Source organism: Argopecten irradians, chromosome 3 (assembly GCF_041381155.1).
Source record: "Argopecten irradians isolate NY chromosome 3, Ai_NY, whole genome shotgun sequence".
Lineage (NCBI taxonomy): Eukaryota > Metazoa > Mollusca > Bivalvia > Pectinida > Pectinidae > Argopecten > Argopecten irradians.
The window spans coordinates 54,165,434-54,184,786 of record NC_091136.1 but is presented as its reverse complement, the minus strand read 5'-3'; the positions used below and the strand labels follow the sequence as shown (position 1 = coordinate 54,184,786).

The 19,353-nt window shown below is 36.6% G+C and overlaps 3 protein-coding genes across 3 annotated transcripts in view; 1 reads left to right on the top strand and 2 right to left on the bottom strand.

The window, feature by feature from the left end:
* LOC138319087 (zinc finger C2HC domain-containing protein 1C-like) overlaps positions 1-19,353 on the bottom strand; it is a 168,543-nt gene that overhangs the window by 5,366 nt on the left and 143,824 nt on the right. The gene's annotated exons all lie outside the window — the stretch shown is intronic.
* The window catches only part of LOC138319083 (uncharacterized), a 66,767-nt gene that overhangs the window by 10,628 nt on the left and 36,786 nt on the right, over positions 1-19,353 (top strand). The window contains exons 3-5 of the mRNA XM_069261995.1: positions 7,415-7,474; positions 16,886-17,175; positions 17,435-17,708. Of these exons, the coding sequence (XP_069118096.1) occupies positions 7,438-7,474; positions 16,886-17,175; positions 17,435-17,708 (601 nt within the window). The 5' untranslated portion in view covers positions 7,415-7,437. The remainder of the gene's footprint in view (positions 1-7,414; positions 7,475-16,885; positions 17,176-17,434; positions 17,709-19,353) is intronic.
* LOC138319740 (uncharacterized) lies at positions 5,942-6,808 on the bottom strand. Its single transcript, XM_069262875.1, has one exon. The coding sequence runs from the start codon at positions 6,806-6,808 to the stop codon at positions 5,942-5,944; it is 867 nt and encodes a 288-aa protein (XP_069118976.1).

The window sequence follows — 19,353 nt, the reverse complement described above, 5'->3', positions numbered from 1 at the left end:
TGTTTTAATTTTGTAAATAAAATCTCTGTTACCTGTTTTAATTAGATCAAACATCTCTGTTAACATCTCCCTGTGTTAACCCTGTGTTTAATTAGATATAAAAAACATCTCTGTTAACCCTGTGTTTATAGTTTAATTAGATAGATAAACATCTCTGTTAACCCTGTGTTTAATTAGATATAAACATCTCTGTTAACCCTGTGTTTAATTAGATACAAACATCTCTGTTAACCCTGTGTTTAATTAGATACAAACATCTCTGTTAACCCTGTGTTTAATTAGATATAAACATCTCTGTTAACCCTGTGTTTAATTAGATATAAACATCTCTGTTAACCCTGTGTTTAATTAGATATAAACATCTCTGTTAACCCTGTGTTTAATTAGATATAAACATCTCTGTTAACCCTGTGTTTAATTAGATATAAACATCTCTGTTAACCCTGTGTTTAATTAGATATAAACATCTCTGTTAACCCTGTGTTTAATTAGATATAAACATCTCTGTTAACCCTGTGTTTAATTAGATATAAACATCTCTGTTAACCCTGTGTTTAATTAGATATAAACATCTCTGTTAACCCTGTGTTTAATTAGATATAAACATCATAAACATCTCTGTTAACCCTGTGTTTAATTAGATACAAACATCTCTGTTAACCCTGTGTTTAATTAGATATAAACATCTCTTGTTAACCCTGTATTTAATTAGATACAAACATCTCTGTTAACCCTGTGTTTAATTAGATATAAACATCTCTGTTAACCCTGTATTTAATTAGATACAAACATCTCTGTTAACCCTGTATTTGAATATATATAAACATCTCTGTTATGGATAGATAAACAGTATCGGAGGTTATACCTTATAAACCAGTCATTTTGTTGAGATCATGTGTTACATCTATTAAATGACGATGTCTGTGTGCCATTTTCCATGATTACTAGGCACAGAGCTTTCCATTTTCGACTTATTTATCTACTCCGTGACTATTGATAGAATTATTAGGATATTCATTGTCTGTTACATTTTCAAGCTTCAATGACTACATTGTTCCTTGGAGGTGAATGAATGTCATTATTACTCATTCGTTGCTATTGTACCATAAAAACAATATGGGCAATTTACCATAATGTATCCTCTGTTTAATGTAGTACAGCCATATCAGCGCTAAAATATTGCACATGAGTAAATAGTATGGGTCCACTGACAATGGCGATACGAGTAAACTCGTATTGCATCATTAAAAAGCAGCTTACAAAAATCCCGTTCTTTTTGTAAAATATTTCATAGAATGTAATGGACGACATTCTAGGTGTGTCTTTTTAAAAGGATGCATCATGAGTATTTTACTTTTACACGGTGCAAGGTTGTACAAAAACTTTTTTTAGTCTTTTTCAAAGAACAGAGTATATAGGGAAACAGATTAGTACATTACCAACATTCAACAAATGCAATTTAGAAGGAAAAGAAATGATATAACTTTTGTAAACACATAACTTTTGTAAATACATAACTTTTGTAAACACATAACTTTTGTAAATACATAACTTTCTGAATGTTTTGATATTTGTAGAGTTCATTAGCTGTAATAATATTTGGTATTGTATAGTAGTACTTAATTATAGATTATATAGAATTTTCTTTGATTACACTTATAAACACCCAGTATATAATACCATGAATAGAATTATATGATGAGCGCACACACGCAACCTTAATACCTGAAAATAAAGAGTATATACACAGTGTATCGGGTATTCTGTCTTCAATTAATATAACTACATAACTGAATCAGCGTCATTTTAATGCTGACAAAGTTACATTAAAGTTTGTCATTTAACAGGAAATGTAAATCCTAATCGGTTGATATGATATAATGCCATTTACTTATACTCTATTGAAAATACAAAGTAACATATTACCAAAACATACACTTCTATCTAAAAAGAACAACTTGAAAGGACAAAGCGACATATTGGAGGTCAATAGCCTACTAGTAGGTTTACATTTCAAACCGGATAGGGCCAGGCAAGCGACTTTAGTGCTCACGATCTATTTTATTTACTGGTAGTACAATGGAATAATCGTGTGAAATTGGTCTACGTTATTGAGAATACAACTGGAGTGTCAAGCGAGGCTTCTCACTTTAAAATATTTAAACAGTTGACGAGAACAACCACCTTTCCAATCTATGTACTTCTTTTCTTCAGAGCTGGTAGACAGTGCTGGTCTTGTTTTGTGTCCGGATAACCGGTAATATTTAATGAGGATCGCCGTTATTGTTTCACACCGGTATACAGAGCAATAGCACATCTACCTAACTACTCAAAAGGGTTGGAAGACCCATTATGTAGAAGTGCAATGTGACACGCGACGACAAAATGGCCAACTCTGATTTAAATACCCAAATATCTCTCAGTTACATGTTTCAGAAAAAATATGTGTAGAGTATGCTGTTGTATGCCACTCATTTCGATATGTATGTAAAGTAAGATAAACATTTGATGTTGTATGCCACTCATTTCGGTATGTATGTGAAGTAAGATAAACATTTGATGTTTTATGCCACTCATTTCGGTATGTATGTAAAGTAAGATAAGCATTTGATGTCGTATGCCACTTATTTCGATATTGTTGTGATTTGAGCCCTTAATCACACGAACAAGTGTTAACTCTTTGAATCCATTTATTGAACTAACCACATGTAACACAACTTCCGGTACTTGACACGCGCACGCGTATAATACTTAACCTGAGCTAAGCGAACCGAACCAATATTATAACATCTCCCCTTTTTTCAAGGAAACAAAGTTATCAATTAACTCTTGAAAACACTAAAAACTTTACACATAGTAAACATTTAACCATGTCCATATTAATCAATTAGCCATGTCCATATTGATCAATCGACATACAGCTATGCCTTAGCTAGAACTAAACAAAATCATCGAAACGCTTGGGTTTCACAACACATCTACCCGAGCGCGTAGTAATAGACTTGGTTATTGAATTGTCACTGCGCGCAAGATCACGATCACGATCAGAGTCTAGCTCTGATGAACACTCATTGTCACAGTCTGGAATGTTCCTGTCCTTCAAAACATCCGCCGTGTTCCCAGGTGGGACATTAGGTTGGACTACTGGGTCTGGAATCACTTTTGACACTGGCTTGTCCAAAAGCACAGGGTTTCCAGCTCCCTGCATTACTTCGGAATCATCGACGAGCTTAGATCCGCGTCTGGTCAACAATAAGTGTCTTCGGTTGTCTCATCTGGTCCTCTCGACGATCCCTTGTGAACTCCACAGTTTCTGGTTGTCAAGCTTGAGCTTAACTGTGTATCTAGGCTCGAGTTCAAGTAATGTACGCACCGCATTGTGACGATCATATTGAGCCTTGTACCGCTCTTTGTAGCTTTTGTCATGCTGATCAATACGTTTCTTACTCAAGCCATTTTGGATTCAGTGTTTTGGGAACAACTGGTACCGGGGTCCTAATCAGTCGTCCCATAATCAATTGACTTGGACTTGCCCCCATCGAGGCGATAGGTGTCGCCCTCTATGCCATGGGCGCCAAGAAGATATCGTCTTGTGCCAGAATCCGTTTGGCAATCTTCACTCCGCTCTCCGCTTCTCCGTTTGCCTGAGGGTAGTGAGGACTAGTAAAAGTCTGAATAAAGTTATACTTCTCAGCAAATGTGCTGAATTCTTTCGCAGTAAACTGTCGACCATTATCAGACACTAGTTCCTCGGGAACTCCGAATCGCGCAAATATGTTCTTTAATTTGCCGATAACTTGGCCACTGGTTATATTTGATAGGTGGGCAATCTCGAGGAATCGTGAATAGTAGTCCATGACCACTAGGTAGCTTCTGAAATCACAGATCTGCGGAGATCTTCTGCCAAGGTCTCCCTGGTAGAGCGGTGACCTTCAAAGATTCTTTCCTTTGGGTAGGGCTATGCTCCTGACAGAATGTACACTTTTCCACTATTTCCTTGAGATCCTTACAGATGTTGGGCCAACACACGCATGTTGCTGCACGTTCGCGACACTTGGTAATACCAAGGTGGCCTTCATGAAGTGTTTCCAGAATTTCCTTCTGTAAACAGCCAGGTATAACGATCCTCTGTCTGTAAAGTAGCAATCCGTTTAAGACGGACAGTTCATTTCGCACCGCAAAATAGCCTTCCATATTCTGTAAAGAGTTTTCGCGATCCGGCCAGCCAGTTTTAGTAAGGCTTTAAGCTTTCGCGAGCTGTGGATCCTCTGCTGTTGATTCAACCGAGTCTACAAATATTTCTACCTCTTCATCTGATAAAACTTCAGATATCTCGAGAGGGCTCCTCGACAAAGTATCCGGAACAACCAGAAGCTTCACTGGTACATGTTCTGCTATCGGATTAAATCTCCACAGACGCATGAGGAGTCGTTGACATCTCAGAGGTGTCCTGTCTAGGTCCTGATTGTTGATAAGTGGCACTAGAGGTTTGTGATCAGTGAACAATTTGAAAGACTCTAGTCCTATCAAATAACGCTCGAATTTCTCGCAGGCCCACACAGGCGCTAAACACTCCTTTTCAATTTGCGCATACCGTGACTCAGCAGGAGTTAGGGTGCGAGAGCAGAATGCTACTGGCTTGAGCTCATCTCCATCCTTTTGGAATAGTGCACCACCCAGGCCATAACTGCTTGCGTCAGCACTGACAAACGTTGGTTTGTCTGGACCATAAAATGTCAATGTCGGAGTACTGGTCAGTTTTCTCTTTATCTCCTCAAATGCTCCTTGCTGATTAGGAGTCCATTGCCATACAACATCAGACTTCAAGAGATCTGTCATGGGACGTAGTATTGTTGACAGGTCTGGAATAAACTGTTCTAGGTAATTTCTCATATCAATGACTCTCCGTAGCTCAGTAAGGTCTTTTTGTGGTTCGAGTCCCCCAATAGCTTCAACGCGACTGGGGTTAACGCTGATCCCATCTCCGCTGACCACATGGCCGAAATATTCCAATTTTGACCTCCCAAACTCACATTTTTCCTTGTTAAGCTTAAGGCCCGATTCTCTTATCCTGTCTAAAACTTTGGCTAGACGTTCATCGTATTCCTCTTGTGAGCTTCCATAGATTAACGTATCGTCGATGATTGCCTCGACTCGCTCCAGACCAGTCAATATTTCTGACATCTTGTGCTGGAAGACCTCGAGTGCCGATGTAATGCCGAAGGGGACACGACGAAACGCGAACCGTCCAAAAGGAGTTAAAAGGTAGTGAGCCGACTACTTACAATATCCAAGGGGACATGATAAAATCCACTACTGGCATCTAACTTGGAGAATATTTTAGCTCCAGCTAGCTTAGGAGCTATATCTTCTAGAGTTGGTAGCATGAAGTGTTCTCGCATCACAGCTTCATTAAGTTTTTTGAGATCCACACATATTCGGATCTTCTCAGACTTTTTCACCACTGGAACCATGTGCGCACACCAGTCTGTTGGTTCTGTCACCCTTTCTATGATACCATCTTTTTCCATGCGACTAAGTTCAGTTTTCACCTTTTCCAGTAATGGGAATGGTATTCGCCTTGAGGCACTGACGCAATAGGGAACAGCATGGTCCTTGAGTTTAATACTCACTGGTTCACATGCCACTAATCTTGTTGTTCCAAACAAGTCGTCCGTTATTGCCTCCACTCTCACCACTAGCCCCATTTGATGCGCGACATTCCGTCCGAGTAAATTGCTAGAACTTGATCCCTCCAACACGCAGACTGGAAACTTGAATTGTCTCCCCTTCAATTTAACTACACAGTCAAATTTCCCTTCTGAGGGAAGTACCTTTCCTCCTGGACCCTGGAGTACTGAGCCAGTGGGGGACAACTTTGGTCTAGGGTAAAGTTTATTATATGTCGCTTGAGATATTACGCTGGTGGCTGCTCCAGTGTCTATCTTAAATGTTGTTGGGGTGTTTCCCATGCCTTTTCATGACTGTAGCATGATGTTATGGCTCCCAGAAAGAACTCGTCCCTCTCCGTCACTTCCTTTACGTCCTTTTTAGTCCGACAACAACACGCGAAGTGATCCATTTTGTTACAAGCTCTACATCGCCTTCCTATAGCTGGACATTTATTCTGTCCGTGCGTACGAGCACAGCGCGAGCAGGTACCCCTATCATTGTGAGAATGTTTATTGTATTGGTGACCTTGGGCCTGTTGATGGGTACTTGGGTTGTTTTTCTTTTTAAATGGTCTCCCCTTTTTCACCTCTTCAACATGCTTATGACCTCCTTGATCTCGAATCTGTGACTTTACCAATTCTGCTTGCCGAGCAGTTTGAATGGCAGTCTCCAAAGTCAAATCTGCTTTCATCTGTAGTTTTTCAGAAATGTTCCGGTCAGAAAGTCCGATTACAACCCTATCCCTCACAAACTCATCCTGATCTGAGAAGTTACAATGTTCGACAATTTCATACAATGCCCTAACAAATTCCTCGACAGATTCCCCGGGTGCCTGTGACCGCTGATGAAAACGTGCTCGTTCGTGGATTATGTTTCGTTTTGGAATGAAATAATTGTGAAATTTCTCGATCACTTTGTCATATTTATCCTCGTCACCCGCGACATCGAATACCAATGTCTTAAATACATGCTCGGCCTGACTGCCCATAGCGTAAATTAATGCACTTATCTGTACTGCATCCTCATCCTTGTGTAGTTTGGTTGCAGTTCTGTAGCGCGCGAACCTTGTGCTCCAATCTTGCAACCCGCTTGGACGACTAAAATCGAACTTTTCTGGGGCCTGGAACTTTGCCATCTTGACTGATCGATGTTGTAGTTCCTATTATACATTCTGACACCATGTTGTGATTTGAGCCCTTAATCACACGAACAAGTGTTAACTCTTTGAATCCATTTATTGAACTAACCACATGTTACACAACTTCCGGTACTTGACACGCGCACGCGTATAATACTTTACCTGAGCTAAGCGAACCGAACCAATATTATAACAGATATGTATGTGAAGTAAGATAAGAATTTGATGTAGTTTGCCACTCATTTCGATATGTATGTAAAGTAAGATAAGCATTTGATGTTGTATGCCACTCATTTCGATATGTATATAAAGTAAGATAAGAATTTGATGTAGTTTGCCACTCATTTCGATATGTATGTAAAGTAAGATAAACATTTGATGTTGTATGCCACTCATTTCGATTTGCATGTAGAGTAAGATAAGAATTTGATGTTTGCCACTCATTTCGATATGTATGTAAAGTAAGATAAGCATTTGATGTTGTATGCCACTCATTTCGATATGTATGTAAAGTAAGATAAGCATTTGATGTTGTATGCCACTCATTTCGACATGTATGTAAAGTAAGATAAGTATTTGATGAATGTTGTTTTATGATTTTAGGAGTGTTGAGAATAAAGCTACCAATGGACAATATTAAGCCCCGGCCAGGTCCCTCCACAGGTAACGTACAGCACACGGTAACGCACGGTAACGTACAACACACGATATAGTAACGTACAACAAACGGTATAGTAACGCACGGTAACGTACAGCAACACGATATAGTAACGCACGGTAACGTACAGCACACGATAAAGTAACACACGGTAACGTACAACACACGATATTGTAACGCACGGTAACGTACGGCACACGATATTATACAAACATCGACCTGTTTTCAGGTGGATACGGTGATTTATCAACTCGAGGAAGCGATATTACCCGAGGCCGAAGACCGAAGGTTTTATCACTTTCGAGGGTTGATAAATCACCGTATCCACCTGAAAATAAGTCGATATCTGTTTTAATATATGACATTTACAATATGTAAACTATTTAACTACATATATATGTATATGTATTTCCTCTTCATGATGTTGAGTAGCATCTCTCCCCGATACACAATAGTCATGTTGAATATAAAATGAGACGTAAGGTGCGATAACAGAGTTATCTTTCCTTCGGAACGAATGTTAACACGACATTTTTACCCATCAACACGCTTATAAGCGCAAGTTGAGTAATAAGGAAACTGACAGATACTTTTAAACGGTAATTTCGAAGAGAAAAATGAAGGATGATAATATCAATAAAATAGAGAAAATATCACGTAATACTTTTACTTATCATTTGAAAAATCTGGAAAAAATGTACACACAAATATTGGAAGCGTCACATTGATTCCAGTAAACATTCTGCTCTCCTTCAAATCTCGCTGAATGATGACGTCACATTAGATATTTGACGTCACAAAAAATTCCTTTACGCTCTATTTGGGTACGACCTGGACTCATTGGAATCTTATATCAAAATGTTAAGTGATTGTGACGTCATTTTACATGACGACACAATGCAAGATTTCTATATTTGGATACGACCTGGGGGCTTTGGAATCTTATATTAACCTGGGATGACGTCACAATGCATAGTTTTGAATTTTCAGGTGGATATCATGTTGTATCGTGGCAGAAAAGTGTAGTTTCATCCAATCAGGAGCGAGCAAAACACACAGCTATATAATAAAGTAACGTACACCACACGATATAGTAACGTGCAGTACCCGACATGGTACCACACGATAACGTACAGTACACGATATAGTAAGGCAGAGTAACATACAGCACACGATATGGTAACACACGGTAACGTATAGTACACGATATAATAACGCCCGGTAACGTACAGCACGCGGTATAGTAACGCACGGTAACATACAGTACACGATATAGGAACGCACGGTAACTAACAACACACGATATAGTAACGTGCAGCACACGATATAGTAACATATGATAACGTACATCACACGATATAGTAATGCACGGTAACGTACAGCACACGATATAGTAACATATGATAACGTACATCACACGATATAGTAACGCACGGTAACGTACAGCACACGATATAGTAACGTGCAGCACACGATATAGTAACGTACAGCACACGGTATAGTAACGCACGGTAACATACAGTACACGATATAGGAACGCACGGTAACATACAGCACACGATATGGTAACACACGGTAACGTATAGTACACGATATAATAACGCCCGGTAACGTACAGCACACGGTATAGTAACGCACGGTAACATACAATACACGATATAGGAACGCACGGTAACATACAGCACACGATATGGTAACACACGGTAACGTATAGTACACGATATAATAACGCCTGGTAACGTACAGCACGCGGTATAGTAACGCACGGTAACATACAGTACACGATATAGGAACGCACGGTAACTAACAACACACGATATAGTAACGTGCAGCACACGATATAGTAACATATGATAACGTACATCACACGATATAGTAACGCACGGTAACGTACAGCACACGATATAGTAACATATGATAACGTACATCACACGATATAGTAACGCACGGTAACGTACAGCACACGATATAGTAACATATGATAACGTACATCACACGATATAGTAATGCACGGTAACGTACAACACACGATATAGTAACATATGATAACGTACATCACACGATATAGTAACGCACGGTAACGTACATCACACGATATAGTAACACACGGTAACGTACAGCACACGGTATAGTAACGCACGGTAACATACATTACACGATATAGTAACGCACGGTAACGTACAACACACGATATAGTATGCACGGTAACGTACAGCACACGGTATAGTAACGCGCGGTAACATACATTACACGATATAGTAACGCACGGTAACGTACAACACACGATATAGTATGCACGGTAATGTACAGCTGTACTGTATATAGTGCTATCTAACCGCTGTATATCGTGTACAGTAACGTATAATGCTATCTAACTGTATATAGTGCTACATAACCGCTGTACAGTACTGTATATAGTGCTACATAACCGTTGTACAGTACTGTATATAGTGCTATCTAAACCGCTATACAGTACTGTATAATTATAGTGCTGTATAACCGCTGTACAGTTCTGTATATAGTGTTATCTAATCGTTGTACAGTACTGTATATAGTGCTATCTAACCGCTGTACAGTACTTTATATAGTGCTACATAACCGCTGTACAGTACTGTATAATTATAGTGCTGTATAACCGCTGTACAGTACTGTATATAGTGCTACATAACCGCTATACAGTACTGTATAATTATAGTGCTGTATAACCGCTGTACAGTTCTGTATATAGTGTTATCTAATCGTTGTACAGTACTGTATATAGTGCTATCTAACCGCTGTACAGTACTTTATATAGTGCTACATAACCGCTGTACAGTACTGTATAATTATAGTGCTGTATAACCGCTGTACAGTTCTGTATATAGTGTTACATAACCGATGTACAGTTCTGTATATAGTGCTATCTAATCGTTGTACAGTACTGTATATAGTGCTATCTAAACCGCTGTACAGTACTGTATAATTATAGTGCTGTATAACCGCTGTACAGTACTGTATATAGTGCTATCTAACCGCTGTACTGTACTGTATATAGTGCTATCTAACCGCTGTACAGTACTGTATATAGTGCTACATAACCGCTGTACAGTACTTTATATAGTGCTGCATAACCGCTGTACTGTACTGTATATAGTGTTATCTAATCGTTGTACAGTACTGTATATAGTGCTATCTAACCGCTGTACAGTACTGTATAATTATAGTGCTGTATAACCGCTGTACAGTACTGTATATAGTGCTACATAACCGCTGTACAGTACTGTATATAGTGCTACATAACCGCTGTACAGTACTTTATATAGTGCTACATAACCGCTGTACTGTACTGTATATAGTGTTATATAACCGATGTACAGTACTGTATATAGTGCTATATAACCGCTGTAAAGTACTGTATTTAGTGCTATCTAAATCTCTGTACAGCATTGTATATAGTGCTATATAATCGCTGTAAAGTACTGTATAGTGCTATCTAACCACTTTACAGTACTGTATAGTGCTATCTAACCGCTGAACAGTACTGTATAGTGCTTTATTATTTTTCTGGAATTGTTTCACTTCTCATTGGTCAAAAACACGCCACGTGATCACAGATAAAAAATATATTGCACGATTTTTCCGGAAGTAGTTTATAGAAAAAGTATAATGCATGGTTATTTTTAGATAACGTTATCGTCTACGTTACCAAAACGCTTAGTGTTTCTAGCGCTTTGAAACAAACGCTTTGATGACCTGAGTTTGAAGCGTAACCATAAAAAAATTTGACAAACGACGTTGATTGTTTCGGTTTCTAACAAAGATGATGATGACTTCCAACTGATGACTACAGTTTAAGCTTTTAAATTTTCAACATAAACACGTTAGGAGAATAGGAAATAATCGAATACCATTCATTAAGCATCTAGAGCCATTGAATAGTGAATACGTTTGATGTTTATTTTTAAAATTCCACTTAGGCTAGTAACAACATTACTGGTAGGCCTAGGCTAATCCAACTGTATGTATACGAATTTTATTTTACGGAATGGAGTACTAAGCATAGGAGAATGTATCTTATGTCAATTTGAATCTGTTAATAATATATGTTTGACGTCGAAGTGGGTTGTTTCAACGGAGAACAAATTATACATTTTATTGACTGTGTCCTTAAGACATGGAGCTACATGTATAATGGAGTACATGTACATGTATGCAATTTACAAACACGCATGCACCGCGTCCATGAAATAAAAGCGTGAAGTGCATCAATTTCTTATGTTGTTTTGAAATTATACTTGTTGCAAAATCATAAGATTGTAACTGTCATCACGAAGCAGAATTTACAATGCGATGCTTATTTCAAATCACATGTAGTTTCACACTCATTTCTAAATGTAAAAACTCCAGAAAAATAATAAACCAATTAAAGCATTTTGATTTCGGTCACTACTATATATAGTGCTATATAACCGCTGTAAAGTACTGTATTTAGTGTTATCTAAATCTCTGTACAGCATTGTATATAGTGCTATCTAACCGCTATTCAGTACTATATATAGTGCTATCTAACCGCTGTACAGTACTATATATAGTGCTTTATAACCGCTGTAAAGTACTGTAATTAGTGTTAGCTAAATCTCTGTACAGCATTGTATATAGTGCTATCTAACCGCTATTCAGTACCGTTTGTATATATTATTAGTTATATAGTCAGTTACTGACCCCCTATAAAGGCATAGAGGGTCAGTAAGATTTATAGGGGGCGAGGGCGTAGCCCGAGCCTCCTATACTTCTTACTGACCCTCTATGCCTTTATAGGGGGTCAGTAACTGACTATATAACGAATTTATCGCATCGAGGACCATTTATTTGTTTCATTAGATATTTGTTTTCTCAAGAATCTGAAATCAAACCTTAATCATGCTGGCGAAGTATACAAACACTCGCCGCTTTCAAAATAGTTTGCCTACAGTAGGCCTACATATTTATTTATGTATTTCTTTCCGGAATCTGCAAATAACTGTATAAAGAACTTGAAGAACAATACTGAGTAATTCATATAAGCTTAGGCCTATCAACAACCTAACAGTGTACAGAAAGCCTACCTTAATGCGACATCAGACTGGTTGTAGATATTAACCCTTTGAGTGCCACAGGAATCCTCTTAGAGAGTGCCAAGCCGTGTTTCGATCAAAATGTGATTTGAAAAAAATATGACGTAGAACAATTGAACAATAGAACCAGCGATGACGTCACGTCATTATCACGGCAAGCCTGTATTCCTCTCGTCACAAAATGGATATTATTGTGCACAACTGATAAAAGTACATGTTTGTGTACATTTTCTAGCCAAGTGAATTTTTACCAAATTTGACATACTAATGGGAAATTTTCTACTCTTTCAGCTCATGATATTTGCATAGTTTCTCGTCACTGATTCTTTTGAGAAAAAACATATTTTATAAACAAAAAAACATCTTCATCGCCGTGTTTAGCATAACAAGGAAAGGAAGGTGTCAGCTTTGAGATGTGCACAAAACTAATGATATCTTAAAAAAATTAACATTGGAGAGCTATGCAAATATAATGAGCTGAACATATAGATGAATTTGGAAAAAATCCACTAATAAAGAGATAAGAAAAATTCAAAGATAAAATGAAAATAAAACAAATATATAGGAAAATTTAACAATGCGGAAAGACTTTTGACCCGAAACTGTTGATGTAGCGTTTAAGGTCATGTGCTATATGTCTATTTTCAGATATTTTAACAGAAGTTTTTAAATAGAATTATATGAATCGTTGAAATAAAAAACAATGTATCGTCTCAAATCACATTTTATTCCAAACAGAAAACCAAACAACATTTATTCTTCGTGACGTCATCTGTACATGTATGCATGTGTCTTACTTGTAATCGACGGAAATTCCTTGAACGTACCGTATTCGCACATTTGTATCACTCTAAAATGTATAAGAAACTAAGAATGATATAGGAAAAACAGACGGTCAGCCACCGAGATACATTGTATATCCATTCGGTAAATAAATGATAGCGGTGGATGGGGGAACGAGAGAATGGTACAGCGATACGGTATAAGCACAGGGGTTTGGCTCTATAGATAGTTCTCTCTCTCTCTCTCTCTCTCTCTCTCTTTATTTATATCATACAAGGTAATACTGTGTCACAGTATTACATATATATATTTAATAGAGAGAAACATGTCTATAGAGCCTAACGCCTGTGGTATATATATAACCGCAACATAGCAAGCCAAGTACCCAAAACAGGGATAGTATCGTAATGGCTAGCGAGGTAGGTGTAATCGATAACTTCACTTTCATATATTTCTTTATTTTAAAGATGCTCCACCGCCGACAGAGCATAAATGATAGTCGTCATTTGAACAATAATTTGTGTTTAATCGTGTATATATATGCCTAATTAACACAAAAAATAACATAAGATAATTTATTTCGCCTTTGGTGCATGCGCAATCACTACTTCATTCCATATAGGATATAGTGCGACGGAATTTTTTCGGGATGCAATTATTTATTTTTCATATTTTTAACTTGAAGTAAAATTAGAAGCTCAAACTTTTCAATGGTGGTAATGATGTTAAGTTAGTAACTTTTATAACTGAAGAAAAATACTAATTTGTCTGCTCCTGTTTTTGATAGTGAAAAAATACTATTCGTCAGCGGTGGAGCATCTTTAAGATAAGGAATTCGAACAAATGATATAATTTTTTCCCGGTGCAGACTTTGTGCATTTTCAAAATCTATTTTTTCAGAAAGATTAATAAGGCGAACGAGTCCGCATTAAATCGTATGCATGTATATGTGTAAGTTATTCACATTAATCAGAGAGAAATCTGAACAGTATTGCCAGCCGCGCGAGTACACCAAAAAGCCCGCGAAAAAATATCCTACAATCGACTAAAGTTGATTTGTTAGTTACTTATTTTTGGTGATGTCGATATTTATTGACGTACATTTGATATGTCGGTAATTATTAACATTCAAGCGAACGAGAGCTATTTGTCTAAGCATACATTTGTATTTAACATAAAACATGTTTTGTGCCTGTGCTTATTTCAACAGATAAGAATGCAACTGTCAATCAATGTTCTCGTATATTTATGATATTGATATATTGCGTTAATACCTGTGCATTTTATGTTGCTCTTAAGCATGAATCCCTTAAAATTAAATTATATAACGTAAATTTTATATACTTAATTATCGCCTTTTGTCCGTCGTTCTTCAGCCGTCCGTATTCTTTTTACCGCTACAGGTAATTCTCGAACAGTATTTGAGGTGATCTCTTTTCTTTTATATGTCCCGCTTCCTACATACATGCATATTGTAACTTAGGACAAATCAGAAAACAACATGGCTGACAGGCACCAATGCACAAGCTTTTGGAATTTTAAGTATTTTACTGCTACGAATAGACTTCTTATGCTCAATTTCGGCTGAAACGTCTTTTCACATGGTCAATTTTGCAATATAGATCTACCTGATTTTATTTATTCATTGATTCTAAACAAGTTGCCAAACATCCAGAAAATTATCTACTCTTACAGATCATACATCAGTAATTTTAATTTATATTGTTTTTTTTAGAAAACCTTGTCCTATGAGCAAGCATTTTCACGCTATTTGTAAAAAAAAAAAGAAAGTTTCATGGAGTTTTAACGGTGCAAAAATAATGATATTTTGAAAATGAAACATCGAAAGACTCAGCAAATAGTATGAACTGAGAGAGCAGACAATTTCGTATTGTTATACTAAATTTGGTAAAAATCCGTCGATAAATAAAGCCATTGTTCTTAGGTGAAAAAAGTCGAAACCTTGGAGCAAACAATCACGTCGCCATTTTCCCGTCGAGCCGATCTGGAGCGCGAAAATGACGTTGCAGAATAGTTAGATGACGTCATCACTATTGTTAAACTGCCGAATTTCAGAGAGCCTAAAAAAAGGCCCTTTGGCACTCAACGGTAGTATCATAGAGCCTATATATAGGCTCTGTGGCACTCTAGGGGTTAAAAGCATCACAAACAAAAGTGACACAAACATCCATCCAACATTTAGCGCAGACTTCATGATCATCTCTACTTTTTCGCTGAGATAATCACTTAAAGTAATGCCGATAAATTAATTGTAGAGTGAGGGTTGATAGATCTATCCTAGAAACGAACCCCTCCATTTGTTTATGATCGCAGTTAAGAAAACGCTTGAATTCTTACGTTTGACTTTCACCGCGTCATCAACTTTCAAACTGGCGTAGGGGAAGCAACTCGTATTTAAAATAATGCATTTAATTTAATTTGAAGTATGAAACGATTTTTAATTGATTTTACATAAATAACAAATAAGTAAAATATATTTTTACGGTAAAGAAATGGTACATTTAGTTGAAGAGAATGTGTTGAAATTTTGAAGCGATGACGACAGCCGCCATATTGCACCATAATAAAATTTACTGACCCCCTATAAAGTGTTAGGGGGTCACCACGTGACCGCTCTCCGCCAATCATTTGGGGACATTTCTGTCCGAGGTGCGATAAATAGTGCTATATAACCGCTGTAAAGTACTGTATTTAGTGTTATCTAAATCTCTGTACAGCATTGTATATAGTGCTATCTAACCGCTATTCAGTACTGTATATAGTGTTATATAACCGCTGTACAGTACTGTATATATATATATGGAAAACGTGGTCATTGTCCTAAAATATAAGCTGTATTCTGGCGAGGGTTAAGAAAGACAAAAGTGAGCCTACGGCGAGCCAGTTTGTCCTTCTGCCCCGAGCCGATATACAGCTTATATTTTAATATAATGATCATGTATTCTTTTTATCCAGCAACACCACCAAAAATACAAATGATTTTTACATTTAGCAGTGTTACATTTATTAACATTTCTTACTTATATTACAATGTTCAACAAACATGTCCGACTTTCAAACAATGGATCAGCCAGTAGTATAGGTCGATGGAATCAGCGGAAGTGAAAAATACAGTTGTTATGAAGTGTTTTCCGTCAGTGCCGAATACAGCAAAAATATATGTGATAAGTGTATTCCGACAATGCAAGTGCTAGTTGCAGACTAAATAGTGCTATCTAACCGCTGTACAGTACTCTTACCGCACAAAATATCCATTATTCTACGTCAAAATGTGTGGTTTAATCTAAGTTCCCACTCTGTCTCTCGCTGAACAGAATATTAGAAATCGAATTCCATCATCTGCTGTAAAGGCCGATATCCTTCCCTAACGGGCGACATTCAATTTATCTGTCACCCAAATTGTATTCAGATTGACTATATACTGCAATTTGTTAACTGTTTATTGCTTAAATGTATAAAATCATGAGTCTCTTGTGATATTTTGCTGAAACGTTGAACGAATAATTTGTGTTCATACAGAAAAACAAACTGGAATCTCGGATACAGCAGAACATGTTCAACATATTGACAACCCCAAGGACTTGGAGTCTGCACTTCAATCATTTGAAGGGACAAATGAATTCGCAGAACAGCTTCAAAGCAACTGTCTGAAGCATGATTTACAATTCAAAGATGACACAACGTGTTTCGGGAATTGCTTCTTTGAGGTTGTAAGCAGGCAGTTGCAACGATTTTCGGACGTCTCTGTGCTGGCTACTGAACTTAGAAAGAAGATGGTTGTATATCTGGAACGTGACCCGACTCTCATGGTATTTGAATACTGTGTTTTGCCGCTTTTTAGTCCATTCACTAAAAAACTCTAATAGTAAAATTTATCGTAGAGCAATTCAAAGACTTGATATATCTAAATTTCTTTTTTGTGTGATAAAAACTATGAGTAAATCATTCATCTTAAATTTATGTATTCATAACAAGTAAAAAAATGTTCATAAAACATGAATACATGTATTTCGATAAAACCTAACATGCCATTGTTATCTTTGTTTGATGTATTTTCTCTGTTAACAGTCACCAAACGGAAAAAAGTTTAAGCTATCAGAGTATGTGGATAGCGATTATGAAATATATTGCAAAAACTTAGCATCTAACGTTTGGTTTGCCGACCATGTGGTTGTATTTGCTATGGCTTACATGCTCCAAATGAGGATCTATATCATTACTCCGTCCACACAACCGAACAACGCCATTGTCTGTACACCTGGTCAGAATGAAGACAAAGGCACATTATATATGGGACACTTCTGGAAAAGCCATTACATTTCATTAATACATGCACCTCACGGTAAGTTTCATTAACCGTTACGTTTTGCCCATAACATCAGTTTTGCTAATTTTACTGAAATTGATTAAGAGTTTGCAAATTATTTAATTATGTAAGCAAATTATTTCATTATGAAGGCAAATCAAGACCGACCTTTCATTCTATTAATTCACATTATTTATTTAAAAAATCAAATTATGTTAATTTGCATAATGTTAAAGATAACTGAACTAGTTGAACATTGAGCAGGAAATATTTTATCATTAATTGTTTTGTATACGACTATATATATGATAAGTTTAACGAAATAGTTTACATAAATGTAAAAAGTCAAAAACCTAGTATATTTAAAAGGACATTATTTTCGCTATTTTCGTTGAGATCCGCACATTCTAAACATTTCAGTATTTATAAAATCAAGTTAATTTAAGTAAAATATAATTAAAAATTTGAATGATGAAATATAGATATGAAGTATGAACCTTTTATATTGAAATAACTTTGATTAAGTTAGTACTACGAATATTTTGATCTATCTTATACTATTACGTCTATTCTTTTCAACTAAGATAACTTTTATCTCGATCAAGTCGTTCTATTCAGCTAAGATTGCGTTTATATCCATCAGGTCATATAACGTTTATATCCATCAAGTCGTATAACGTTTATATCCATCAAGTCGTATAACGTTCATATCCATCAAGTCGTATAACGTTTATATCCATCAAGTCGTATAACGTTTATCTCCATCAAGCCGTATAACGTTTATATCCATCAAGTCGTATAACGTTTATATCCATCAAGTCGTATAACATTTATCTCCATCAAGTCGTATAACATTTATCTCCATCAAGCCGTATAACGTTTATATCCATCAAGTCGTATAACGTTTATATCGATCAAGTCGTATAACGTTTATATCCATCAAGTCGTATAACGTTTATATCCATCAAGTCGTATAACGTTTATATCCATCAAGTCGTATAACATTTATATCCATCAAGTCGTATAACGTTTATATCCATCAAGTCGTATAACATTTATATCCATCAAGTCGTATAACGTTTATATCCATCAAGTCGTATAACGTTTATCTCCATCAAGTCGTATAACGTTTATATCCATCAAGTCGTATAACGTTAATATATCCATCAAGCCGTATAACGTTTATATCCATCAAGTCGTATAACGTTTATCTCCATCAAGTCGTATAACGTTTATATCCATCAAGTCGTATAACATTTATATCCATCAAGTCGTATAACATTTATCTCCATCAAGTCGTATAACGTTTATCTCCATCAAGTCGTATAACGTTTATATCCATCAAGTCGTATAAACGTTAATATATCCATCAAGTCGTATAACGTTTATATCCATCAAGTCGTATAACGTTTATCTCCATCAAGTCATATAACGTTTATATCCATCAAGTCATATAACGTTTATATCCATCAAGTCATATAACGTTTATATCCATCAAGTCATATAACGTTTATATCCATCAAGTCGTATAACGTTTATATCCATCAAATCGTATAACGTTTATATCCATCAAGTCGTATAACATTTATATCCATCAAGTCGTATAACGTTTATATCCATCAAGTCGTATAACGTTTATCTTCATCAAGTCGTATAACGTTTATATCCATCAGGTCATGTA